General features: G+C 35.3%; 1 protein-coding gene and 1 pseudogene across 1 annotated transcript in view; one reads left to right on the plus strand and one right to left on the minus strand.

Moving 5' to 3' along the window:
* Nucleotides 1–25249, plus strand: part of ANO5 (anoctamin 5) — a 61856-nt gene that overhangs the window by 18696 nt on the left and 17911 nt on the right. The window contains exons 3-9 of the mRNA XM_060019687.1: nt 408–523; nt 9810–9944; nt 10456–10561; nt 10655–10715; nt 19315–19466; nt 21609–21683; nt 23301–23523. Of these exons, the coding sequence (XP_059875670.1) occupies nt 408–523; nt 9810–9944; nt 10456–10561; nt 10655–10715; nt 19315–19466; nt 21609–21683; nt 23301–23523 (868 nt within the window). The remainder of the gene's footprint in view (nt 1–407; nt 524–9809; nt 9945–10455; nt 10562–10654; nt 10716–19314; nt 19467–21608; nt 21684–23300; nt 23524–25249) is intronic.
* LOC132429146 (glycine cleavage system H protein, mitochondrial-like) lies at nt 23637–24214 on the minus strand (annotated as a pseudogene).

Genomic DNA, 25249 nt, shown 5'->3' on the forward strand with positions numbered 1-25249 from the left:
CTATTTCCAATAATTTCCAAAGTCCCAGCCAGTTATACAGTTGTGGGAATCCCTGAGCTGTGACTGTTGGAATTTGAGTAGAGATGAAAGGAGGACTCCAGGTCAAAGGAGCAGCTTGAGTAAAGCCAAAGTCTCAGACTTTAACTTGTGTTTTTAGATAGCTGGCTGTGAAAATTTAATAAATAAAGCACTATTATTTTCATTTATTGTACAGTGTAGCAAATGTACTACACTCTACAATACACTAAATGATTTAGTAATTTACATCAATAGAATATGAAAATCCAAATCGAAAAGTGAAAGAGAACATTTGCCTCATTCACTAGGCTTTTTATAAAGGCAGTGTTCCATTATTCACCCTTGTCTTTTGCTTTGTCATTCAGTAATTTCTTCTTGCGTGTCTGTAGGGTCAATATTGGAAGCCATCAGAACCTCCGAATCCTGTCAATGAAAGGTACACACTTTGCCAGAACTGGGCTCGGTTTTCCTATTTTTACAAGGAGCAGCCTTTTAATTTGATTAGGTAAGTTTCTTACACAGAATCAAACTGATTAAAACTTGATTATGTGGTTTTTATTCACAATGGCATCGTATTCCATTCTTTTTACTACTATTCTCACCCACTACGTTTCCCATCTTCCCAGTTTTGTATCTACGCTACCATTTAGTCATTCATTTGTGAGCAAAATGCTGTTGTCAGAATGGTCTTAACCACAGTGCAGAGATAGCTTGATGGTTCAGAAGTTGGGCCTTAGCATTTAGGTACATGGGGTTCAAATCCAAGCTCTTTCTCTTAGAAGCATATAAATATGGTCAGGTTATTTAACCTCTATGAGACTTATATCTGTAAAATAGGAATAGCAATAGTACTTTCCTTATGGGGTTATTTGATAATTAAATGATATATGTATATTTTCTTAGCATGGGGTTAGCACTTAGTGTTTAACACAATAATTTTTTGTTTGTTTGCTTTCCTCTGCGTCTAGGAATTTAGAGGATAGAAGAAAGGTCATGTATGGATGTTTGTGTGTGTGTTGATCTCAGAAAGCTGTGAAGGCAATTGTTCTATTATCTCAATTCTTTAGGCAGTTTCATTAGCTATGCAAGAAGACTATGGTTGCAGGTTCTTGCTTTGAACCATGACAATATTACATGCATAGAGGATGTTAGGAGACTCCTGCTATGATTTCAATAAAGAAACAATCAGGTTACAGACCCCTGGTTGCTAGTAGCAGTATTTTTACTCAGTGAGATATGCTTTTACTGCTCTGCTTGCACAGCATCACAGCCTCCTTTTTATGAGACTGATTTTCATGTCTACATCCAAACCAAGTGAAATGTTATTCCAACAGTTTCATTTAAGGCAAATAAGAGGGGAAATTTTTAAGAATAAATAGAAGGCAACTAGCATATAAACTGTGGTTTCTGTAAATCTTTATATAACTCTTGATTGGATGGATATTTTAATTGTTCTGATTAATGGCCATTTAATTTTTTTAATTATAGAAGTAGGACATGTATCTAAAAAATTCCAAGCAATAAAGAGATGTGCAAAGTTTTAAGTGAAATTACACCTCCATTGAATTCCACAGAAGTAACTATGGCTATTTGGTAATAGCCATTCAGTCTTATTTTTATGTGCATGTGAAGTAAAATACATACACTTTTTTTTTTTCCTGGAGCAAAGGAATCTTTATTTACTTTTTTGCTAAGATTTTCTTTTATCACTAAATAGTATATTATTGGCATACTTCCCTTTGAGTACACACAGATCTATCTTGTGCTTTTTAACACAACACAGGGTACCATATTATAAATTTTGCATAACTTATTTGTCTATTCGTCTATTGAAAAAGATTAGGCTGTTTCAAACTTTTCACTATTACAATTAGTGCCCTTGGAGAATATTTTCATGGTATGTTTTCAAAAAAGCAAAGTTGTCAGAATGAGGTTTACATATTTTACATTGTTCAAAATATATTGAGAGTATTTAGCTGTCTACAGATGTTTCTGCTATAAATATGCCCCAAAGGTTTGTACTTATAACCCTTGATACAGACAAATGCATTACACCTCAGGTCAGTACCTTGTTAGCACTTGCTGATTTTCTTTTACAACAAAGTGGAAGCTCAGATTTTTCCATCAGATGGCAGTATCTAGCTTAAATTTAATAACATTTTAAACCTTTTCATCCTATTATTATAACTTTTCATTTATAGCAAATTATACTGCTTTTCCATTTCAATAATGAAATAAGTTTTTAAATAAACTTAAATTTTTAACACAATTTAATGTAAAGAATTGATAGCTAGGTGTAAAGTTTTTAACTAGGTAATCGAAAAGACAAGAAAGAAAACACTATATTATCACAGAGGGAGGAACTGCAGAAAACAGCTCTTATTCCTAAGGTTTCTTCTCAGTGATTATGTAGGGTAATATCCTTATTATTAGTAATAGACAATAAAGTATTTAAGGGTAAAGGACCATGATGTACATATTCAACCAACTTACTTGCAAGTGGTTCAGAAAAAGGCATGTATATATGGGGAAATATAATATATGAAGTGAGATAAAATGCACAGCAATATTTTTACAATAAAAGAATTAAAGGATATATGGGTATTATTTGAATTATTCTTGTAACTTTTTTATATATTTGAAATTATTCCAAAGAAAAATCTTTAATAAAAGGAGAGTCCAGAAATAGATCCACATATATATAGTCAATTGATTTTCAGCAACGGTGCCTGGTCATTCATTGGGGAAAGGATAGTCCTTTCAACATATGATGCTAGAACAAGTGGCTATCTACATGAAAAATGTGAATCTTGCTTCTATCCTGTACAAAAATTTAAATTAACTTGAAATGGATGAGAGAACTAATTGTAAGCGTTACAACTATAAAACTTCTAGGAGAACATATAGGAGAAAATCGTATGTGGTTTGGAGTTAGGCATGGACTTTTCAGATCAAATGCAAAAAGCACAATTTAAAAAATGTATAAATTTAACTTCATTAAAATTAAAAATGTATGCTCTTTAAAAGACAGTTACAAAAATAAAAAGGCAAAACACAGACTGGAGAAAACATTTGCAACACACATATCAATAAAGGACTTTTATTTAAGGAACTTTCGCAACTCAATAATAAGACAAAATTTAAAATGGACAAAAGATAAAAGATTCATCACCAAAGGAATATAATTGTGGATTGCCAATAAGTACATCAAAAGATGTACAACATCTTTATTCACTAAGGGGATAAAAATTAAAATGTCATTAAGATGCCACCACACACACACTAGAATAACTAAAATCTAAAAGATTGGCAACAATAAGTGCTATCAGGGATATGGAACAACTTGAAATCTCAAACATTGGTGGTGGGAATGCAAAATGGTATAGCAACTTTAAAAAAACAACTTTGACAGTTTCTTATAAAGTTAAATATGCACTTTCTATTCTACTTGTCCCAAATCTATTATTAAAATGTTTATCATTGCCTCAGTGATTTGAGGTACCACCTTTATCATATGCTAGATTTCTATATGCAGTTGAGTTGCTTTCTGGATGAAAGCAACTATTCTGTTGATCTAGCTAACTATCCATGCAGGCTATTTATTTAATTTAATTTTTATTTTATATTAGAGTATAGTTGATTTGCAATGTTGTGTTAGTTTCAGGTGTGCAGCAAAGTGATTCAGAAGGCTCTTTTAATTGTAGTGGCTTACCTCTAGTATGTTTTAATATCTAGTTGGGCTAATACCTCGTCATAGCTCTTACTCTCAGTGTTTCCTTGTACATTCTACATGTTTATTCTTCCATATAAACTTTAGTATCAACTTGTCTAGCTTGTTACTAAAAAAGATGGTTGGTATTTTTATGGGTATCAAATTAAGTTTATAAATTAACTTAGGTAGGCTGGTACTTTTTGTTGTTGTTGTTTTTTGCGGTACGCGGGCCTCTCACTGTTGTGGCCTCTCCTGTTGCGGAGCACAGGCTCCGGTCGTGCAGGCTCAGCGGCCATGGCTCACGGGCCCAGCTGCTCTGCAGCAAGTGGGATCTTCCTGGACTGGGGCATCATGTCCCGGTCCTGTGTGCCCTGCATCGGCAGGCGGACTCTCAACCACTGCGCCACCAGGGAAGCCCTAGGCTGGTATTTTGATGATGAGACATTCTAATCAAGGAGAAGTTGTCAAGGGAAAGGTATGTCTTAGTTTAAGCCTACTTTGGGGTTTTTCAGGAGTGTTATAGAGTTATAAAACTTTCTTAAGTTTAATCCTAAGTATTTTATATTTTTGTTGCTATCATAAATTATGTATTTACTTACATGTTATATGTTATTGTCTTCTGAGTGTTAGTTTTATATTCTAATGCCCTGATGAATTCTTTATTGAATTAGTTTTATTGATTCATTAAGGCTATCGAGGTATATTATCATATAATCTTTAAATAGAAATATTTTACTTTTCTTTACCAATTCTTATGTCTATAATTATTTTCTTTTATTCAATTAATTGGTTGATAATTACAGAACAATGTTGAATAATAGTTGGTGTCTTTGCCTTGTTCCTGCTCTTACTGGAAATGCCTCTGGTGTGTCCTCATTTAGTAGGAAGTTCTTTGCCTTTGTACATTAATTTATCATCTTGCCTGGGGCCTTGGAGAGTTTTGTTTGCTTGTTTGTTTGTTTTAAAATCTGATTGTTTTAACACATTATGTCTTGGAATTGGTTGTTCTAAGTCAGTTTTCCCTGTTCCTGGTGGACTATGTATCTTTTATTTTGTTTGGTTTTTTTTGTTTGTTTTTCTGGAAAGTGTTCTTGGGTTATAGTTTTAAAATATAATTATTTTCCAGTGCTTTGATTATTTTCTTTGGACTCCAGTTATCTGTATGTTTGGTCTTTTTTGCCTGTCTTCATATCAAACAATTTTCCTGAGACTCTTTTTACTTCTCTATGTCATTTTCGTTCTTTTGATAGGTATCCTGTTTTTCTTATCATCTTTTATTAGATTTTCACTTGGTGTCCATTTATTCTCTTGAATACCTCATAATTTCATCATCAGTTCTGACATGATCTTATAGGGTTCTTCTCTTTCCTCTGTTTTTTGGTTTCTTTCATCTCTTGTTTTATTTATTCCTGTTTTTTCCCACTTCTTATTTTTATATTTCTGATATTTTCTTATATTTCCAGTTATTTATCTGAGAACATTTAATTCAGTTTGTACTGTTTTTTTTACAGTATTCCTCATGTTCTTTTGGGAGAATTTTCATCAGCTGAAGCTCTTTGTTTCACATTTTCAGGTTTTTTTTAACATAATTTTGTATAGTATGCTCTGCTTTTTTCTGTTTGTGTTTAATTCATGGAGTTTCTAGCATTAGAGTACACTCTCCTGTTAGTTTATTTTCCTATTCCATGCAGTTTCATGGATGATATCCTGTGCTTGTCATGCGCTTTTTCTTTCATTTCTATAGAATCCTAACTCTCTCTCTTTTCTGCCACTTTTAAGAAGTACCATCCTTTATATCTGATTCTTCCCCAGAAACATTGCTTTTCTGAGGCTGCCACTTCCAGGCTTACTCATTTTCAGATCCCTTTCTTTTAGCTAGTACTACGAATTACCAAGTCCCAACATGTGTTCAGTATTATGGCATTTAGTTAGACTTTTTCCCAGGGATTATTTTGTCTGTGTTTGTCTAATGTCCCCACCCTACTTCACATGTTTTCCCTAGAATTTCTTAAGCATCTTCTTCACTGCTCTCTGTACTTCAGGTATGGCAGCTGGTAATAGGTACTCAGTTGGAACTGGGTTTATTTCTTTACTTACAAGTAATTTGAAGATCATGGTGTTCTCTGTCATGATGCTTGAAGGCCTTTATCAGGTATGGTTTTATTTCCTCTCCTTGTTGATTTTATGGTTTTATGAAAGTTTTTTATGGGAAGACTTGTTAAAAATAAAAATATCCTTAAAAGTAGAAAGGAATTGTCTATAGATGCATAATTACAATGCCCACATTCCTTTAATGAGCATTTATTTAGCATCGCTAGATATCAGCAAGAGGCTAGGGCTATAAAGGTAATCAGAACGTGGTTTCCTAACACAAAGATATTTGCAGGAAGACACACAAGTGCATAATAATTACAGCAGAGTGATTCTCATGAAAGAACAGAGCACAGAGGAAAGAGCACCTACCTTTATGACAACCTCAAGGAAAGTTTCACAGTGATTATTCTTGAGTGTGTCTTGAGAGAAGTAGCAGGTTGCTAGGTAAACAAGTTAGTTAAGAATATCCCATGTAGAGAGAACAAGTAAAGAGCACTGGGCTAAAGAAGAGCATTGTGCATTTAGTTCTTCATTTAGGAGGCATGGCTGGTAAGATTTGAATGTTTATCAATAAAAAATCATGAAGAACACTGCTAAGATGAAAGGAGAAAACCTTTAAAGGAGGAAACGGTCATTGTTTAATCTTGTGCTTTAGAAACATTACTCTCTTGGAAACAGGACAGATAGTAGAAGGATGCAAGACCGAAGTCAGGGAAGTAAGGAGGCTGTTAAAATTTTCCAGTAATAGGGCTTCCCTGGTAGAGCAGTGGTTGAGAGTCCACCTGCTGATGCAGGGGACGCGGGTTCGTGCCCCGGTCCAGGAAGATCCCATATGCCGTGGAGCGCCCGGGCCCGTGAGCCATGGCCGCTGAGCCTGTGCGTCCGGAGCCTGTGCTCCACAACGGGAGAGGCCACAACAGTGAGAGGCCTGCATACCACAAAAATAAAATAAAATAAAATAAAAATTTTCCAGTAATAGATATTGAAGGTCATATCCAAGGCACTGGTAACAGGAAAGAGGGGACTATGGATTAGAAAAAGGCTTTTATGGGACTTCCCTGGTGGTCCCAATGGTTAAGACTCTGTGCTTCCAATGCAGGGATTGCAGGTTCAATCCCTGGTTGAGGAACTAAGATTCCCACATGCCTCGTGACAAAGCCAAAAAAAAAAAGAAAGAAAAAAAAGAAAAAGACTTTTATGACAGAATTTATTGGACCTAGTGGATTGGATATAGAGGGTTAAAAAAAAATGATGACTAGGGGTGCCTGGAAAGAGATTTAGAATATAGGATTTGAATTCCTAGATTTCACATATTTCATGTTATCTCTACACCAAACTTAAGTTCCATGTCCAAATATTTGTAAATATTTTTACTGCCTTTTGGGTACTGATCATTTTGTCATATTAGATTATATTTTTTCAGGGATAACTGGGAATACAAAGGTTACCATCAGTGGTTTATCAGTCTTCAATATTATATGCCTTCTGATCCCATTTTTTCTTTCCAATTTAAGAGCTCCAAATAATTTTTCTGATATCATCTATTGGGATGGCTTAATGCTTATAATTAAAATTGATATACTGCTATATAGCAAATAGGTTAGAACAAATATGTTTACAGTGACTATAATGGTGCTATTAAAAGCCAAAATAGTGTAATCGCTAAGCTAAGTTTCTCAGATGTCCATGAATTCATGGGAAAAATGAATCTCTTTAGACCAAATGTTTGCATTTTGTTCATTCATTCCTCAAGCCTATATTTATTTCAATTCCACCATCATTGTTTTGATTATTTGCTATGTCTCAGACTAAGTCCTGGGAATACAAAATTAGACCAGTGCCTTCTCACAAGATCTCACAACGAAGAATATTGAATGTCTTCTACCTATGAGATGCCCTGTTAAATGTTATGGGGCCACAGATGAGTGCAAAATCTAGCAAGTAAAATGGACAGGTTAAGAAATACCGTAAGTGTAAATAAAAGGCAAATTTTTCTAAAAAATTAATACTCAAAAGAAGTATTTATTCTCCTTATGTCTGATACTTTACAGAGTATCTCATATTATTGGCTTTTTCTCATTTTCTTTGTTTTGAATAATAAGAATTTAACATCTTAAACGTTATTTCAATAATATGTAAATAATATATACGTATTTACCATAATACAAATCTAAGACATGTCTCTTGCTTTTTGCATTCTTAAGAGTTGGTTTAGTTGTTAATCTATTATTAAGCTCCTCAAGTCCAAAGTTTAGTAAAATTATTTCTATAATTCCATACATAATAAATGTTCATTTGAGAATTTCTCTTTTTGAGAATATTTTAAATACTAATTAAAGGTCTGGAGTTCTTGAGGACTTTTTTTTAATTCTCAAGGAATAAGATTCTTGAAATTTGAAAGGAAGAAAAATGTAGTTCTTTGAAATATCCAGTTTCTTTATGAATTCCCAAATAATTTTTTGGTTAAGCATAAAGCAGTAATATTGATGTTTTACCTTAAAAATGATTGATTCTATAATTTTTAAAACATCAAATGGAAATAGACACGATGAATAGTAAATTTTCCCAAATCAAATATTTTTATTCTTTTTTTTAGATTTTGATGTTATGCAGTATTATAATAATTGCTATGTTTTTCAACAAAAACAAAAAAAAGAGAAAAAGCAAGTTTACTCATCCTGTGTGAGTGAACCTAAGGAAGTTGTAAATGGTAAATTAACAAGGGAATACAATGGAATTATAATTTAATTTCAAGTTTATAGTAATTTGAAAAGCAGAACAAGGGAAAACAACAATGTAAAAATGTTTATTATCACTGAAAATAATGAAAAAATGAAAGAATGAAAGATGGTACAAGCAGAGAGATGCCTGTTTCATTAGAAAAGATTAGAAATTTTGAAAACTGAAGAATGGGATATTCAATAAAATTAATATTGAGTGAAAAAAAATTAAAAACCTTCTCATTGGGAAATTAAGTTTATGTTAAATAAGTTTATGTTATGTAAAATTTAAACCCTTTATGTTTAGATTTGCCTGTTTTTTGAGCATGTGTGGAAATTACAATTTAATAAATAGTGCTGTAATAGATTTATATATATCATGCTATTAGAGCCCAAAAGGGATTACATCTCTCTGTCTAGGAAACTGTGGTAAGACTTCACGGATTTGGTGAGCTGAGCTCTACGTGAATAAGGGAGAAGATTAACCTATTTTGTGTTGTTTTTTTAAAAAACCTGGTTTTATGAGGCAGAGAAAACCTTGTTCTCTGGTTCTTTGAGAGATTCCTTAAGGAGAGAGTTGGTTTAAAAAACAACAGAAAAAAAACCCCAAAACTTGGTTATAAGACTTGAACATTTATTCCAACTAATGCTGTCACTTTTTAACTCTTTGTAAAGCAAGTGCTGAACTGTATATTTTATGGAACTTGATTAAACACTCATTTTTGATTCCTTGGTTTGCTCCTTGTCTTACAATTCTATAAGCATCCATCAGAGCTCCAAATTTAAAGGAAGATGGAAGTTCATACATACAACCACTCTCATCTGTTGTGGTCTGAGTACATTCTTCAATTTTAGAGAGAGATAAAGCGAAAGTCCATGCACAGATTGTGAATGTGATTTTGATTTGTTAATTGCTAGAAGAATGTTCTGCACTTTATTTCAAAACATTTAAACTCTCTTTAAAATTTAAAAGCTTTTCAAATTACCTGATTATTTCAAAAGTAGATCTTAACTTCCACTCAGTTGGCTTCTTACTTACATGTGTTGTCTCTTCTAATCCTTACACCAATTCTATGGCTAAGCATTATCCTGCATTTTATGATGTGGAAACTAAGGCTTAGAAAGTTTAGTAACTTTATCAAAATTTCACAGCTGGAAAGCAATGGAGCCAAAATTAGAATTCAAGTTTGTCTGAATACAAAACCAGACTCTCAGGACTGTATCATTCTTACAACCTCTGATTCTCTTTTTACCCTCTTTCATAGGGATTATTACGGAGAAAAAATTGGCATCTATTTTGTCTTTCTCGGATTTTACACAGAAATGCTGTTTTTTGCAGCTATAGTTGGCTTAGCTTGTTTTATTTACGGCTTATTATCGATGCATGATAACTCAAGCAGGTAAGTGCAGCTGCGTTGCCCAAACAGAGAATCTTATGCTAACTGAAACTGTTGCTATTATTTTTCTGGAATTTGTGTCAGAATGTTTCCTATGGCAGCAGATAATTGATGTTTCTGAAAAAGACCCAAACATAGCAGCTACTCCTCACCTGGTGCTTTATGGAAAATTTGTTTTTAATGATGGGCTCTAAAGATTCTGTTCCTCAAAGCATGATTTGATCTACAAAAATTGCTAGTTCATTTCCCCTTGTGCCATATGTAAGAAGCTGTATAATGTTGTTCCAATAAAAGCAGCTTTGGACTTTCACCCAAACACATCACTTTTAATATAACTTTGCTCTTGGGAATCTCTGGCAGTCCGGTGGTTAGGACTCTACACTTCCACTTCTGGCGGCATGGGTTCCATCCCTGGTTGGGGAACTAAGATCCCACATGCCATGCCGTGTGGACAAAACGAAACAAGACAAAAACAAAACAAAACAAAACAAAAACTCTCCTCTTCCCTCTGCAGCACTGAGATCTGTGACCCTGAGATTGGGGGTCAGATTATCATGTGCCCACTCTGTGATGTAATGTGTGACTATTGGAGACTAAATTCTACCTGTTGGGCTTCAAAGGTATGTATGTATTGTGGTATGTTAAAAAGACTTGCAATTTCCCTCCCTCATTTGATACTAAGTAGTCTTTGTGATGTTGTTATTGTTTTACAGTTCTCCCATTTATTTGACAATGAGTCAACAGTGTTCTTTGCAATATTCATGGGAATTTGGGGTGAGTAAATAGTTACATAAAAACAGCTTTCTCCATGTTATCTGTTTTATGGCCATTCATGTAACATATACAGTTGGCATACCTTATAAACCAAAGGTGATTTTACATCTTTATGTCTTTGCTAGCATCAGTACACTGATGGAGTCCACATCAATGGTCATTCGTCTTGATCCTTGGTCCAGAAAGGTCTCTATTAGTCATCTGCTCATTTCTCTGAAAAACACTATAATTTTTGAAACTTCATATGTAATCAGATTACACTGTCAGCACTGTGGTAAAAACAGGCTCAATAAGTGCTTAATTCAGGAGAAATAAACATAAGTATTTGGTGGCTGGAGGATATTGAGTCATGGATACAAACTGGAACAAGACTCAAAAATTGTTGAGAGCTGGGCTTCCCTGGTGGCGCAGTGGTTGAGAATCCGCCTGCCAATGCAGGGGACACGGGTTCGTGCCCCGGTCCAGGAGGATCCCACATGCCACGGAGCGGCTGGGCCCGTGAGCCATGGCTGCTGAGCCTGTGCGTCCAGAGCCTGTGCTCCGCAACGGGAGAGGCCGCAACAGTGAGAGGCCCGCATACCACAAAAAAAAAAAAAAAAAAAAAAAAATTGTTGAGAGCTAATACTCAACATTTGAATTTAAATTTCCTGTGTCAAATTCTAGTTCCAGCTTCCAGTTCCATTTGGTAAAAATCTCCCATGTAAGGTGGAATTTCCCTTAATTTTGGAAATGTCCCAGTATCTCTTCTATTTTGTATCATGTGGGAAGTAGAAGTGTTATGAAGTTATTCCCGCCATCAGTGAGGAAAGTATTTTCTGTAAGAGTAACTTGGCAAGAGGAGGCCTAAAGACTTCTAAAGCATGTCTAAAAATCTGGGGGACTCTGGTGAAAGATTGACTTTTTTCTCTCCAATTTAACAAAAAAAATCTTTAAAAAGCACAAGTGTGTGCATTTAAAAACTGGCCAAGGAGGGACTTCCCTGGTGGCACAGAGGTTAAGAATCCAGCTGCCAATGCAGGGGTCACGGGTTTGAGCCCTGGTCCAGGAAGATCCCACATGCCACGGAGCAACTAAGCCTGTGTGCCACAGCTACTGAGCCTGTGCTCTAGAGCCCGCAAGCCCGTGTGCCACAACTACTGAAGCCTGTGCGCCTAGAGCCCATGCTCCGCAGCAAGAGAAGCCACCGCAATGAGAAACCTGCACACCACAACGAAGAGTAGCCCCTGCTCGCCGCAACTAGAGAAAGCCCGCGCGCAACAACAAAGACCCAACGAAACGAAAAATTAGTTAATTAATTAATTAAAAAAACAAAAATACTGGCCAAGGGAACAAGGTAGCTTGATTCAGGCAATAGGACACCAACATTTGTGGGGGTGTGTACATGAAGCAGAGGTTCTTATGGGTTTCTCTTACTTCTGCTTGACTGCTATGGTCTGAAGAAAAAAGGCCAGATTCAAAGAGAGAATGGGAGACAGAGAAGTCTTACCCACAATTCTCCAGCAGCCTCCTCTGGTTAAGTTAGTATATGGACATCTCTTCATTATGTGGCTACCAAATCCTGCCTGTCACTTTTTGGAATCAGAAATGGATGATAGGTACACAAATTACAACAAATGTAGTAGTTTTCAATTCTTTCCATTGACAGAGATTGTACACCAACACTAACCTTATATGTCATAACAAATAGAGGAGCAATTATGCATAGAACACCCAGCAGCTGCAGTGAACATGGGGGTAAAGATATCACTTCAAGATAATGATTTTGTTTCCTTTGGATATATACCTAAAAGTGGAATTGCTTCATCCTATTATATTTATATTTTTAATTTCTCAAGGAACCTTCATATTGTTTTCCATAACAGCTACACCAATTTACATTCCCACTGACAGTGCACGAGGGTTCCCTTTTTTTTCAGTTTTGTTCTTTTGCAAAGGAATATCCAATTTTCTCAAAACCATTTATAGAAGAAATCCCCATTGAGTATTTTTGGCTCCTTTGTCAAATATTAATTGACCATAACATGTGGGATTCTTTTCTGAGCTCTTGATTGTGTTCCATAGGTCTCTATGTTTCTCTTTATGCCATGCCAAAAGTACCATGCTATTTTGGTTACTATAACTTTGTAATATAGTTTGAGATCAGGAATATGATGCCTACTGCTTTGTTCTTCCTTCTCAAGATTGCTTTGGCTATTTGGAGTCTTTTGTGGCCCCATACAAATTTTAGGATTGTTTTCTCTATTTCTGTGAAAAATAGCATTGGAATTTTGATAGGGATTGCATTAAATCTGGAGATTGCTTGGGTAGTATGGACATTTTTATATTAATTCCTCCAGTCCATGAGCATGGGCTATCTTTCCATTTATTTGTGTCTTCTTCAATTTCTTTCATCAGTGTCTAGTAGTATACAGTGTACGTATCTTTCATTTCCTTGGTTAAATTTATTCCTGGGTATTTTGTTCTTTTTGATGTTATTGTAAATGGGATTATTTTCTTAATTTCTCTTTCTGTTAGTACGTGGTTAGTATATAGAAACACAATGGGTTTCTATATATTTATTTTTATCCTGGAACTTGACTAAATTTATTTATTAGTTCTAACAGTTTTTTGGTGGTGTCTTCAGGATGTTTTTTATAATTTCATGTTATTTGCAAACAGAGACAGTTTTACTTCTTTCCTTCTTTCTTACTAATTTATATGTCTTTTATTTATTTATTTATTTTTGACTAATTGCTCTGGCTAGGATGTCCAGTACTCTATTGAATAGAAGAGGCAAGAATAGGCATTCTTGTCTTGTCCCTGATCATAGAGGGAAAGCTTTCAGCTTTTCACCACTGACTATGATGGTAGCTATGGGCTTGTCATGTATAGCCCTTATTATATTGAGTTACATTCCATTTATACCTATATTTTTGAGAGTTTTTATCATGATGGTTGTTCAGTTCTGTTAAATGCTTTTTCTGCATCTGTTGAGATGATTTTCTTTTATCATTTATTTTGTTAATGTGGTATACCATGTTGATTGATTTGTGGATGTTGAACTATCCTTGTATCCCTGGAGTAAATCCCACTTGATCATTGTGTATAATTCTTTTAATATATTGCTGAATTTGATTTGCTACTCTTTTGTTCAGGTTCTTTGCATCTATGTTCATCAAGTATAACTTCTTTACTTGTAGTGTCTTTGTCTGACTTTGGTGTCAGGATAATGACGGCCTCATAAAATGAGTTTGGAAGTTTTCTTTCCTCTTCTAGTCTTTGGAAGATTTTGAGAAGGATTAATTCTTCTTTACATGCATGATAGAATTCACCAGTAAAGCTATCTGATCTGGACTTTTGTTGGTGGGGACGTTTTTGATTACTGATTCAATATCCTTACTGGTAATTGGTCTGTTGAGATTTTCTATTTCTTCATGGTTCAGTTTAGGTAGGTTGTATGTTTCTACGACTTTATCCATTTCTTCTAGGTTATCCACTATATTGGCACATAATTGTTCATAGTAGTCTCATGATCCTTTGTATTTCTGTGCTATCAGTTGTCATGTCTCTTATTTAGTTTCTAATTTTATTTATTTGAGCCTTATCTTTTTTTCTTGGTAATTATGGCTAAAGGTTTTCTATTGTTTATCTTTTCAAAATAAAACAGTTTTATTGATCTTTTCTATTGTCTTTTTGTCTCTTTTATTTATTTACCCTCTGATCTTTGTTATTTCCTTCCTTCTACTACCTTTGGCTTACTTTGCTCTTCTTTTTCTGGTTCCTTAATGTCTAAAGTTAGGTTGTTTATTTTAGCTTTTTCTTGGTTCTTAATGTGGGCATTCATCACTATGAACTTCCTTCCTAGAACTGCTTCTGCTGCATCCCGTAAGTTTTGGTATATTGTATTTCCAGTTTCATTTGTCTCAAGATATTGTTTAATTTCTCTGTTGATTTTTCTAAGTTTGTTCAGTAGCATGTCCTTTATTCCCCACATATTTGTGAATTTTCCAGTTTTAACTTTTCCTGTAATTCTATTTTCATACCATTGTGGTCAGAAAAGATGCTTGATATGATTTCAAACTTTTGAAATCTATTGACTTGTTTTGTGGTGCTAATATATGACCTTTCCTGGAGAACATTCCATGTGCACTTAGAAGAATGTGTATTCTGCTGCTGTTAGATGGAAAGTGCTGTCAATGCCCCTTAAGTCCCTCTGGTCTAACATGTAGTTTAAGTCCAATGATTCCTTATTGATTTTCTGTCAGGATGATCTATCCATTGTTGAAAATGGGGTGTTGAAGTTCCCTACTATTATTATGTTGCTGACAATTTCTGTCTTCAGGTCTGTTAACATTTGCTGTATATATTTTAGGTGCTCCTCTATTAAGTGCATAAGTATTTATAAGTGTTATATCTTCTTCTTTGATGGATCTCTCTATCATTATAGAAAGATCTTCTTTTCCCCTTATTGTGATCTTTGTCTTAAAGTCTATTTTGTCTTATATAAGTATAGTTAATATTGCTTTCTTTTGGTTTCAGTTTGTATGGAATATCTTTTTCCATCCTTTCACTTTTAGTATATATGTGTCCTTACAGCTGAAGTGAGTTTCTTGTAGGCAGCACATAGTTGAGTCTTGTTTTTTTATCCATTCAACCACTCTGTGACTTTTGATTGGAGAATTTAGTTAATTACATTAAAGTAATTATTGACAGATATGGACTTACTATTGCCATTTTGTTAATTGTTTTGTAATTCATTTGTTCCTTTCTTCCTCTCTTGCCTTCTTCTTTTGGGGTATGATAATTTTCTGCAATGGTATGCTTAGATTCCTTTTTCTTTATCTTTTGCATGTCTTTTATAGGTTTTTGCTCTGTGATTATAGTGAGGCTTTTATAAAACATCTTATAGTTATAACATTCTATTGCAAGCAAAACAAATTAATTCCAAATGCATACTAACGCTCTATATTTTTACTTTCCTTCCCATGTTTTATGTTTTTGATGTCACAGTTTATATCTTCTTAGCTTGTGTATCCTTTAACCAATTATTATAGTTATACAATTTTATTGTAGTTACAGTTATTTTTACTACTTTTGTCTTTTAACCTTCATAATAGATTTAGAAGTGAGTTACCTACCCCCATTATAACATGTATTTTAAATTTAACTATACATTTACCTATACTAATGAGATTTGTACTTTTATATGTTTTCATTTCAGTTTAAAGAGGTCCCTTTAACATTTCTTGAAAAGCCATTCTAGTTGTGATAAACCCTTTCCACTTTTACTTGTCTGGAAAACTTTCCAGGTAGAGTATTCTTGGTCCTCAAATTTTTTTCAGTACTTTGACTATATGCTACTCCCTTCTGGCCTGCAGTTTCTGCTGAAAAGTCTGCTGATAGTCTTATGAGGGTTCCCTTATACATAAGTTGTTTTTCTCGTCTTGCTTATAAGATTCTCTCTTTGACTTTAACTCTTGACCTTTTAAATATAATGTGTCTCAGTGTAGTTCTCTTTGTTTTCATCTTTTTTGGAACTCAGTGGGTTTCCTAGATATGATATTTGTTTTTTTCCCCATGTTAGAGAAGTTTTTACCCATTATTTGAATATGCTGTCTCTGTCTCTCTCTCTTCTCCTTCTGGGACCCCCTATAATGCAAATGTTGGTCTGCTTGATATTGTCCCATAACTCCCTTAAGCTGACTTCACTTTTTTTCACTCATTTTTCATTTTCATTTCATTCATTTTTTCTCCTCTGACTGAATGAATTCCACTTCCCTTTCTTGGGGTTTACTGATCCTTTCTTCATTTTATGTAGTATGTGCTGAACCCTTCTATTGAATTTTACAATAAAATTATTGTATTCTTCAGCTCTATGATCTCTGTTTATTACTTTCTTATACTTTCTGTCTCTTTGTTCAAATTCTCACTTTATTCATGCATTGTTCTCCAGACCTCAGTAAGCATCTTTATGACCATTATTTTGAACTCTTTATCAGGTAAATTGCTTGTTTTCATTTCATTAAGGTCTTTTTCTGCAGTTTATCTTGTTCTTTTATTTGGAACATATTTTCCTTTGTTTCTTCATTTACCTTGCCTCCCTGTGTTGATTTCTGTTCATTAGGTAAAACAGCTACCTCTCCCAGCCTTGAAAGTGTGGCCTGTGATTGTTCAAGCTGCCTTCTTTGTTCTTAGTGGTTCCCAGTATTTGGGGGGTGTGCCAAAACCCATCAGTATCCCAAATGGGAAGATCTCAGTCAGCACCTAAATGCAGGCTGTTTGGAAGCTGGACCCTCAGGCAGCAGCTTTTAAAGTCTGCAAGTAGATCTCTTTCAAAGAAAGATTGGAAGATGGGCATTTGTGTCTGCTGCCTCTACTTTTAGCCCTGGGGAGAAAACCAGTTAGGAACTGTTTGTTTGCTGCAGCAATCAAAACAGTATGGTACTGGCATTAAGATAGACATACAGACCGATGGAACAGAATGGAGCCTAGAAATAAATCCACATGTATATGGTAAATTAATCTTCAACAGGATTTCCAAGAAAACAAAATGGGGAAAGGATAGTCTCTTCAACAAATGGTGCTGCGGAAATCTGGACGGCGACATGCAAAAGAATGAAATTGGATCCTTATCTTTGTCAACTGAAAAAAAATCCACAACCAGAAAGTTGAGAATTATGTTTTATTTGGCAGACTTTCTGAGGACTTCAAGCCCAGGAGGCAGCCTCTCAGATAGCTCTGAGGAACTGCTCTGAAGAGGTAAGGGAGGAGCCAGGATACATAGGAGTTTTGCAACAAAGACCAGGTAGTCAGACATCAAAAGATTACTGTTAATTAAAGAAAACCAGATACCTTAAGTTAATGAATTAGCGCTTTTCTTTGTATGGGAAGATGCAAGAATCTGGGCTAATTGAAATCATTCCTTTGATATGCACCTTAGCTATCTGGGGCCAGTATCCTGTTCTTTCCCATCTTGAGTTCCCTCAGGGCTCACCATCTGGGCTGTAGTGGCTTGATGGCTGCAACATCCTTTGTTTACCGATATGGCAGGCAACATTTTTCATTCACATCTTACACCATCACAAAAATCAATTCAAAATGGATTAAAGGCTTAAACACAAGACCTGAAACTGTAAAAATCCTAGAAGAGAGTATAAGGAATATCTTTATGACATTGGTCTTGGCAATGATTTCATGCAGATGGCACCAAAGCCCAGGCAACAAAAACAAACAAAATAAGCTAGACTACCTCAAACTAAAATGCTCTGCACAGCAGAGACAACAATGAACAGAGTGCAAAGGCAACCAATTGAAAGGCAGAAAATATTTGCAAACCATCTATCTGATAAAGGGTTAATCTCCGAAATATATATAAGGAACACCTGTAGCTCAATAGTTTTTAAAAAATAACAAAACCTAACCTGATTAAAAATGGACAAAGGACTTGAATAGACATTTCCCCGAAGAAGTTATACAAATGGCCAACAGATATATGAAAAAATACTTAATGTCATTAGTTATCAGAGAAATGCAAATCAGACCACAATGAGATGTTATCTCACACCTGTCAGGATGGCTATTACCAAAATGATGAGGATGGGAAGAATTATAATGAACTCTTGCATACTATTGGTGGGAATGCTAAATGGTACAACCGGAAAACAGTGTGGAAGTGCCTCAAAAAATTAAAATAGAACTGTCATATAATCTAGCAATCCCACTTCTGGGTATTTACCCAAAATAATTGAAATCAGGATCTCAAAAAGATGTTAGCACTCTTGTGTTCATTGTAACTCTCTCCACGTTAACCAAGATGTGGAAACAATCTAAATGTCCATTGACAGATGAATGGGTAAAGAAACTGGTATGTGTGTGTGTGTGTTTATATATATATATATGTATATATGTGTGTGTGTGTGTCTGTGTGTGTGTGTGTGTGTGTGTAAACTAGTTACATCTATGCCTTAGAAGGGTTATAAGGGAAGGTTTTTCTGGGGGTGTTGGTAATGTTTTATATACTTTTCTGTAAATATGTTATTCTTTAAGGGAAAGTTTGTTTAAAAATTATATATATTGTATATTATACTATATAATATTATATATTATACGTATATATATATATATAGAGAGAGAGAGAGACAGAGACAGGGAGAGAGACAAAGAGAGACAGAGAGAGAGAGAGAGAGAGAGACATACTGTGTTATGAAATGGCTCCTATGTTTTCCTTAAATTTCCCTAAGCCTGAGAATGTGGTACAATTGCTTGAATGATTTCAGTAAAAGACATGCAAACAAAATCTAGGTGTTAGTAAAAAGTCAAGTTTAAATATTATTTCAAATTACCTGAATGAAGAGAGAGAGAATAGCGTGCCTAAAAAAAATTTTTCTTGCATGGACTGCTGTCTAAGAAACGAATTTGTATTTCTATATATGAGTTATTTCAAGACTATTACATAGTATTATGCCAAAATTTATAATTTTATCATCAAACAATGACAGAAGAACCATCATACAACCAAAATGATTTTTTAAAGTAAAGAAAAATCTAGTTATTATCTCCTTATTCATTTATTCCTCCATCTCTTTATTATATTTGTTCTTATGCATTTCTTTGCCCATAGTCACATTGTTTTTGGAGTTTTGGAAACAGCGACAAGCCAGACTGGAATATGAGTGGGACCTGGTGGACTTTGAGGAGGAGCAGCAGCAGCTCCAGCTGAGACCTGAATTTGAAGCTATGTGTACACATAGGAAAGTGAATGCAGTGACTAAGGTATATTAGGAGACTGAAATAGGCAGTATATTCCAATGGACAGCAAGCTGTGGGTGGCCTCTCAAGTAATGATGTGTATTTCAATTTGCCTTTAAAATACTCTACAACATATAAATCATACAAACTTGTTTACTCGCTTCTAATATACATCTTGAACGCATGCACAAGTAGGTAGTAAAGTATAATGAGCCCCAGGATGGAATCATCACCCAGCTTCAATTATTATTATTTCATGGGCAATCTTCTTTCATTTATACACCTACCCCTCCCTGCCACTAGATTATTTTGAAGCAAATCCAAGTCATCATATCATGAAATACATAGTTTTAATACTAAGTGAAATAAAAGGAAATGGAAAATAGCGTGCATGCTGTGGGCTTTGTATATAAATATATAGACATGGAAATGATACTAAGTTAATGCGTGAAAATTAAAATAGTATTGTATTAAGGTAGTGGGCTTACGAGTGATTGCTTTATTCGACCAAAGTTTATTCACCTAGTCCATTCTAATTAATTATAATGGGAAGATCATTGCACTGGTGTCTGGAAAGGAGAGTCTAGATTTGGGGATAACTGGCAAACTGGCTGTATGTTGTTGACTGAGTTATTTGACTTCTTGGTACCTCATTTTTGTTTCACTTGAAAATGGAAGATACTTTGCAGACTCTTGGCTGCATATTCTTAGAGTCCCCACCTTTCCATAATCTATAATCACCACGTTACCTGATGCTATTAAAGAGAGAATAGAATATGTCTCTAAAAATCTCTTCAGTAGAATTCCCTACTCTGTTCAGGACACTGTTCTTGTGTATAATACTCAACATTCTTCTCATAGTACAGGCATTCACTAAACGTTTATTAAATTGCCTTGAAACATTACAAAATATTCAGTAAATGAATGAAGAGAAAAATCACCTCAGAAAATACATTAACAATTTGGGTGGCTATTTGAAATTAATAAAAAATATATTAAAAGAGATATTTTCATAATAATGACATGATGTGTATTTGTTCATACTTAATGGGATAAAGAAGAAAATAAAAGCAGGCCTATTGGCTTTGCCAAACACCGTTGACCAAAAGCAAGATGTACTGAATGTTTACATTTGAAACAAGTTGAAAAACAATATGTATTGATTCACTGTGAATCGTCTACTTCACTTAGCTTTAATGGCTTTGGAAATGAGAGTTGTTTTTTTTTTTTTTTTTTACTTCATTGCAGTGCTTCTTCAGTGGTTAAGCACAACCAGAATTCTTACATTTGAGTCTGTTGGGAACACATACATGCAGGAATGGACACACACACATGCACACACAAATATGCACACACACACGAACACACTGACACATTGGATACACACATGCATACACATGTACATAATCAGATGTGTCCACACACATCCTGGGGTTCAATAGAGCTCTTGGGCAGCCTACCCTGACTGCTATGTTCTGTTTGCATTCAGTCCTTTCTGAAAAATCCTTGAGACTGTACAGATGTAAAATCTTATATGTTAAATAGAATTACATGATTTAGATTTCTGCTGACAACTATTTTTTACTGTATGACAGTATTTTGGCCGTAAGATCTAACTGCCTCTCGATATAGCTAAAAATATCAGCTGGTATAATTAATATCTTCCATTAATGACTTAAAAACCCATAATTGTAGAAAAGTCTGGGCCCCTGAACTGTGTGGAAGAAGACAATTAATCCTATAAATATAAAGAAGGCACCCTACTTAATATCATACAGAGCAATTACAGAGCAGTGCATTCAACTCAATTCAATTTAACTCAATTAGAAAATTTTAACATCATTAAGGCATGTCCACTTAAGCAGCAGCCCTCAGGTTTTGACTTTGTTTTTCCTGTCTCCCTCTCCCTAAATACAACTCTAATTCAACACTCAGGAAATAATGTGTATCCTTTATATCTCATATCATTTGTAAAATATTTCATCTGAGAGCCCTAAAGGTTTCTACCTAAACATAAGGAACCACTACTAGAATGTAGCATTCTATGAGCTGTGGTGAACCCATTGAGGAGGTTTCTACTTTAACATGGCTTTGTGATTTTGACTACTGCTTGGATTCCCAACTTTGTAGATTTTGAATTTTGCTGTGATTTCTTCAAAATTACAGGAGGTGGAACCTTACTTGCCTTTGTGTAGTCGTATTCCATGGTACTTTTTATCGGGAGCCACAGTGACTTTATGGGTGAGCATTGTTTAAAAACTATTATCATCTATTGATGTAAGATCACACTGGGATTACCTCAATAGTTTTGTCTGCAATGGCTTGAGTCCCTCTCTTCCCTCCCACTCCACAGTATTTTTTTTTTATCTTGAATGGAGCTCTTATATAGAATAAACTGTAATTTGCATGGATGTGCCATGATTAAACCTTGCATAAAGAGTTGGGGGGAGAGAGAGGTGCTTTATCTTAAAGCCTGTCCCTCTCCCTCCCCCAGCTCTTTGTTAATTTGGTGATAACTTGAAACCAGAACAGTGAAATAAGTAATTTGATTACAGACTACTTGTTTAGTTTTTTTTAAAAAATTATTAATTTATCTTTTATCCATTTAAAATACTTATACAAAATGAAAAACTTTATACCATTAAGGTTCGTTCTCTTGCCAAGATAAATGGAAGAAAATGTTACATCTTCTACATGAAGAATTTAATTAGCATATCCCATTGTTAGGGAGTCAGATTTTTTCCATGCCTTTTACCTGATAGATTTCTCCATCATCATAATCTATTTCCTGCCCTCCCCTTTCAAAATGTATGTCCTCTTACAGTTGACCTTTAGTTTTAGGAAAACAGGCAAGGTTACCCTCTGAGAAGTTAGCCTGTTGAAGTATGAATAATTAGCAGTTGTAGACTGTATTTTAAACTCACCATTCCATATTGTCCTATAATATTTTATCTCTAACCTTTTTTGATAAAGGTATTGGTTTTTCTATTTTAAATGTGTGTTTTCCTATATGATATAACAATCATTTTAGGAGAGATGATAGAATAAAAGGGGGATAGAATAAAAGGGGGTGATAATCAATTTGGGACACTCCTTGAAAAATATTCTGGAGTGTGGTTCCAGAAAGATCACTGTCATTTATTTCTAGTACTCATTCAATTTGATTCAGTTCCTCAACTTTCACAATAAAATTCTCCAATCATTGATATAAAGATCTTTGTGATTTTGTAATATGTAAAGGTATAAAATTTATACAAATATCTAAACTACCAGGGATATCAGACTACTAATGGCAGTATTCTGAGGGGAAATGAAATCGAATCTTTAAACGTATTTTTCTTGAGAAAGTAAGTGATCTTCACACTACGCATTTAACTACAACCTAGAGCAGAGGTTACCAAACATTTGCTGTAAAAGATATATTATAGGCTTTGTAGGCCACAAATCGTCTCTGACACATAATTGTCTTTATTTTTCTTTACAACCTTTAAAAATGCAAACAAACAAACAAAACATATTCTTACCTTAAGGGCCACGCAAGAACAGGTAAGGCCACAAGCAGACTCTGGCTTGCTGGTAGTTTTCCAACTCATTCTAAAGGATAGACCTAGAGGATGGTCAATGAATACTTTTCTATTTTCGATTGACTCAGCTGCTACCATACACTTATCGCTAACCCTTTTACGTTCCTAGTTTTCATTTCCTGCCATCTATGGTGAGAGGGACTGACTTGTCTTGCTTTCCATGTCAGATCTGCTAAACTTAATATATGAGTTGAAGAGAAGAGTATGTTTCAGATATATATGCATCACAGGGATTCAGAGACCAGAGTGACCAGTTTTTGTTTCCCTTCCCCAGATGTCTCTGGTCATCGCGTGTATGGTAGCTGTGATTGTATACCGCCTGTCAGTCTTTGCTACATTTGCTAGCTTCATGGAAACTGAAGCATCCTTAAAGCATGTCAGAAGTTTCCTCACTCCCCACATAACCACATCTCTCACTGGATCGTGCTTGAACTTTATTGTCATCTTGATCTTGAATTTCTTTTATGAAAGGATATCTGCCTGGATTACAAAAATGGGTAAGCCGGCCAAATCATTAGTATGACTCTGAAAAAGGGTTCCTATCAATGCTATACCTCCATTCTGGATAATCCCCAAGGGAGTTCTTTTTTTGTTTGTTTGTTTTTGTTTCAAACTAGTTTATTTAGGGGTTCCATTTTCAGTCCTCGATAGATTTTATGTATTTCTCATATGCGTCTTCACTCATTAGTTCATCTAGTTCTGAAGGGTTACTGAGTGTCGTCTTGATCAGCCAACCATCTTCATAACAAGATTTGTTTACAAGTCCTGCATTTTCTGTTAGAGCTTCATTAATTTCAGTTACTTCTCCTGATAGAGGAGAATAGAGTTCACTAGCAGCTTTCACACTTTCCAAAGCACCAAATTCCTCTTGTTTGTTCAATTTTTTCCCAACTTCAGGCAGACTACAGTAAACAACACCTCCCAAAACTTCCTGTGCAAAATTGCTGATTCCCACTGTTCCAGCACCGTTTTCTGATGTTGCCCATTCATGTTTGTCTGTGAATTTACGACCCGACAGCAGAGTGGGGCCGGTGCGCAGCGCCGGACAGCGCCCAGACGGCGCCCGCCCCGCAGTCCCCAGGGCTGCAGCGGGCAGGGCACGTTGGGCGCAGAGATGGCACGCAGGCTGCAGACCGCGGCCCGCACGCTCCGCGCCACTCGCAGCGCCATGTTCGCAGGGGTGCAGAGGGTCTCCGCACGCCGGGAGTTCATTTTTTAAAGGCACACTTTAAGGCAGTTTTGCTCTACAGGTAGACCCATAGCCTGGTACTTCAGAATCCCCTAACAGCTACATTCAGGCCTATTATAGTGGAAGCAGGAAAAATAACTAAAAAGAATTAGGACTCTGTAGATCTTTCTGAGTATTCTTACCTTAATCCTTCCTTGATGGGGTTAGTTGAAGCCTAAATAAAATCCTCACACGTTTCTAAAGTCACAGATAATTTTTATTTCATGTGTATGGTATTTAGAATGTATTGGATTTTGAAAACTATTGTGAGGAAAACAGAACAATCAGGTCCTCCTGAATAAATCTAAAAGTTAGTGCTTCTCTTTTCAGTTGTCATGTGTTAGAACCTGGATTATGTTCTTTTAAAAATTTCTCCTAAAGCCATGAGGGAAGGTGAAGGGGTCACAGGTGGAGTGGTAGGTTCAGTCAGGAAGACTAGCACAGAGCACAGTTGCTCCTGGCCTTGCCCCCAGCAAGTTGGAGATGCGATCAGAGACTCAACTCCAGGCCTCAGCTTCTTCTGGGACTGCTCTCTCCAGGAGCTCATGCCCCCCTACCCTAAATCTGTACACTGACAGTGTGCCCAGTGGTAACCAAAAAGGCAGCACAGTATTTACTCAGCACTAGAGTAAGCACTGGGAAGCAGCTGTCATTAAATCTATTTTCAAATTTGGAGTTCTTCTCTCTCAGTTTTACTTATTTTTTCTGCTTAGCAACAGCCAAAAACTAAAAAATTATAGCAATTAGCACCTACAAACAAAGCACCTAAAAAATATCTCAGCTTTCGTCAATGAGAAAAATCTCTTGTATTCACATTAGAGATTTTGTAGAAATGCAGCTAAATTTCAGTAAAATGGAAGCGTTATCTGTGTCTTTAGAATATGTGCTACTGTTTCAGTGTTGCTGAAAATGTCATGGATTTGGCTGGATCAGCTTGTGCTCTTGGGAGATCATCAGTTCAGAAAAGCATGGCCCCTTTCTCTTCCATGCCTCAT

This window comes from Delphinus delphis, chromosome 8 (assembly GCF_949987515.2).
Source record: "Delphinus delphis chromosome 8, mDelDel1.2, whole genome shotgun sequence".
Lineage (NCBI taxonomy): Eukaryota > Metazoa > Chordata > Mammalia > Artiodactyla > Delphinidae > Delphinus > Delphinus delphis.